The sequence below is a fragment of the Cibotium barometz genome, chromosome 21, assembly GCF_041138505.1.
Source record: "Cibotium barometz isolate CiBa-2024 chromosome 21, ASM4113850v1, whole genome shotgun sequence".
Lineage (NCBI taxonomy): Eukaryota > Viridiplantae > Streptophyta > Polypodiopsida > Cyatheales > Cibotiaceae > Cibotium > Cibotium barometz.
The window spans coordinates 31,958,043-31,960,923 of NC_141066.1; the positions used below are offsets into that span (position 1 = coordinate 31,958,043).

The window sequence follows — 2,881 nt, forward strand, 5'->3', positions numbered from 1 at the left end:
TAACATAGGTGCTGATAGTTCACCATACTTTAGGACCTCCAACCACCAAACTTCTCCTAAACTGATAGTTCACCATACTTTAGGACCTCCAACCACAAAACTTCTCCTAAACTTCATCACATAATACGTATGCAAGAAATTGGCCAAGGCCTCTGAAGTGATGGATGCCAACAATAACAACCCTGCCGAGGCTGCTGGATCCTTGCAGGACTACACCATACTGGCACTCATGCAGAATGTTACATTACATCAACACCAATTGAGAACCTATTATGGCACAAAAATTGAGAGCAACAATAATGTCATGAGTACAAAGAATGCACTGGCATCATCAAGTTTGGTGCAACATCACACAACTTTTTATTTCCACTGCAATGCAATATGAAACGAGGGAAAAGAAGCTTACAAATTTGTCACTTGTTGATGCCTGCTGTACATTCTTACCATAAAGGCAGCATAAAACTTGGGAAACCTGACTTTCAAGTATGGTGAGAGGACTGTGCATCTGTACAAAAGGCACTGCATCTTGTTTTAAAGAAATAGACATGAGAGAAATTCCTAGAGAAAAAACCTTTGCGCTATAAGGTGAAACAGTAAACTATTATGAGGAACGACAGACCCACAAGAAGATGTGAAGTATCAAATAAAAAGCTTTGCTCAAAAGCTTGAACAATGCCATAGGTCAGAAAACAGTTGTTCTGAAGTTCACCAACAAGAATGCCTTTCCCTATCAGCATTGTGTTCATCTGAGTGAAAATGCCTCCCCCTTCTAGAATCCACATTTGCATCATTGTCTTGCCCACTAGAGGTAGAAGCATGGGAAGAGCTGGACTGCCCAAAAACCCAGGAAATGAAGTTCCTGACTCGAGGGCCCAATGAGATTTCTAAGCTGTTGTTTCTTCTTCCACTTGTATCACTTGCAGCAAATTGTGATGCCCCAGTTTCACTTACAACTTCATCCAACCTCTCCTCTCGTACTGCTGCTTCTGGCAACAGGAAGTTCCCACTTTGAGTACCAGGAGACTGGCTGTGGCTTCTCCCATTTACCATATTGATTTCAGGGGTTGGGATTTCAACAAGTAGAGCAGATTCTAATGCTCCAGTCTCACTCACAATTTCATCATCCTCACTCTGCTCTATTGCTGCTGCTCCTTGGTTTTCTGCAGCTGCTGTTCCTTCTTTTCCTTCTTGGTCCTCTGTCGATACAGGTCCTACTTTTCCTTCTTGGTTCCCTGCGGACACAAGCCCTCTGTTCATATTGTCCTCTTGGTTTTCTGCTGCTGCTGCTGCTCCTTGAGTCTCTCCTGCATCTGCAGATGCGTTTTCTTGATTCTCTTGAGTTGCTGCGTCATTCCACTGGCCACCACTAAAAAGTATAAAAGAAAGCACATGAAAACCTTCACCGGAAATTTCAAATACTGCCACGCCGCCGGCTTCTCCAGCTTCCACGGGATCACCCAAGTTTTCTTCTACAGCCCCCGGGCTAGATTCTTCAGCAGGAAGCTCACTGCGACATAAAGGGCATGAACTGTGCAATTCTAACCATGGCAGTATACAATTCGAATGGTACACATGCTTGCAAGGCATCTCTCTTACTTCACCTCCGATTTCAAAGACTTCCTTACATACTGCGCAGTAAACATCTTCCTCTTCGACACTTTTCTTGCTGAATTTCAAGGTTGGAAGGGCTTCGATGGCAGCCTTGGATGCAGGCGCTGATCCATATCTGCCACTCTCCCCTTGTGCAATGTGTTGCATGATGCCGAGAATTAGCTCGCGAATATCGGTCTGCCTCCCAGAATCGTTACCATCACTGTTGCCTGCACCAGGAGCTTGGTCAACTCCATGGCGGTGGCCTGCATCAGAAGCTTGATCAAAGCCATCGCCGTGGTCTGCATCATCAGAAGTTTGATAAACGCCATCCCCGTGGCTTGCAGAAGAAGCTTGATCGCCGACACCGCCACTAGACAGGAGAAGGGCCAAACCGGCACGGGGATTAGACTCTCCTCTTTGCTGCTGCAATTCTTCATCGTCGTTTTCAAGATCTGACTCGCGAGAAACCCTAGCCAAGAAAGCTATGAATTCTACCATGTGGCGGAGGGAAGGGCGCCGGGTTTCGGTGGCGTCCATGCGGCGGCGAAGCGAGCGGCTGCGAAGGCCGACATCGCCTCTACTGCTGCTGTTGTTTCTGCTGCTGCTGCTGCTGCTGCTGTTGTCGTCGCTGCTGCTGCTTGAAGACCGGCCATCGCCATGGCCACTTTCCCGATTGATTGACGCGAAAATTCTCAGGAGGCGAGGGTCGGTGATTTCTGCGATCGATTCAAACCCGCAGAAAGGACAAGGAAGGCCAGAGTTAGAGTTTTCCACAACCACATGGCAGGAACTGCACCATAAGACAGGCGTGGAGGATGGATGGAGGTCAGAAGACATCGCCGGAAGGGAGGGAACGAGAGAGAAAGAGGAGGAATAGGTGAAGCCTAAAGTAAAAAGAATCGCAGAGCTCGCTGGTAATGACGGAAGGGAGGTAGGGAAGAAGCGAAATCGAAGCTCTTCGGCTATGGCGGTGAGGCCTTCTGAGGAAGGCGTCTGCGAGAAGAACGTTTACGACTATCGAACAAGTGTGCTCTATGAGGAAGAAGACGTGTATACGTTTAGTATACTGGTATGAAAAATTGAAAACGCGTTAAAATACGGTCGGCTTTTTCAATATACGGTCGGCTTCTCTCTGTCATACGACATTAGAAACTTCAAAAATGCAATGGATGATGGCGTCCTCTTCAAATTGTGGCAAAGGTTAGGTGTTAAAATTCGATCACTTTTATTGAATTTTATTAATAGGCCCACCCCCCATAGAATCTTCAAAGTTTGAGCCATATATATA

The 2,881-nt window shown here is 46.6% G+C and overlaps 1 protein-coding gene across 1 annotated transcript; it reads right to left on the reverse strand.

Annotated features, from left to right (window-relative positions):
- Nucleotides 1-336: 336 nt before the first annotated feature.
- LOC147627086 (uncharacterized) lies at nucleotides 337-2,656 on the reverse strand. The gene has a single exon (XM_086815651.1). It carries the CDS (start codon nucleotides 2,428-2,430, stop codon nucleotides 706-708), a length of 1,725 nt encoding a protein of 574 aa, XP_086671777.1. The 5' UTR covers nucleotides 2,431-2,656; the 3' UTR covers nucleotides 337-705.
- Between the last annotated feature and the right edge of the window lie 225 nt (nucleotides 2,657-2,881).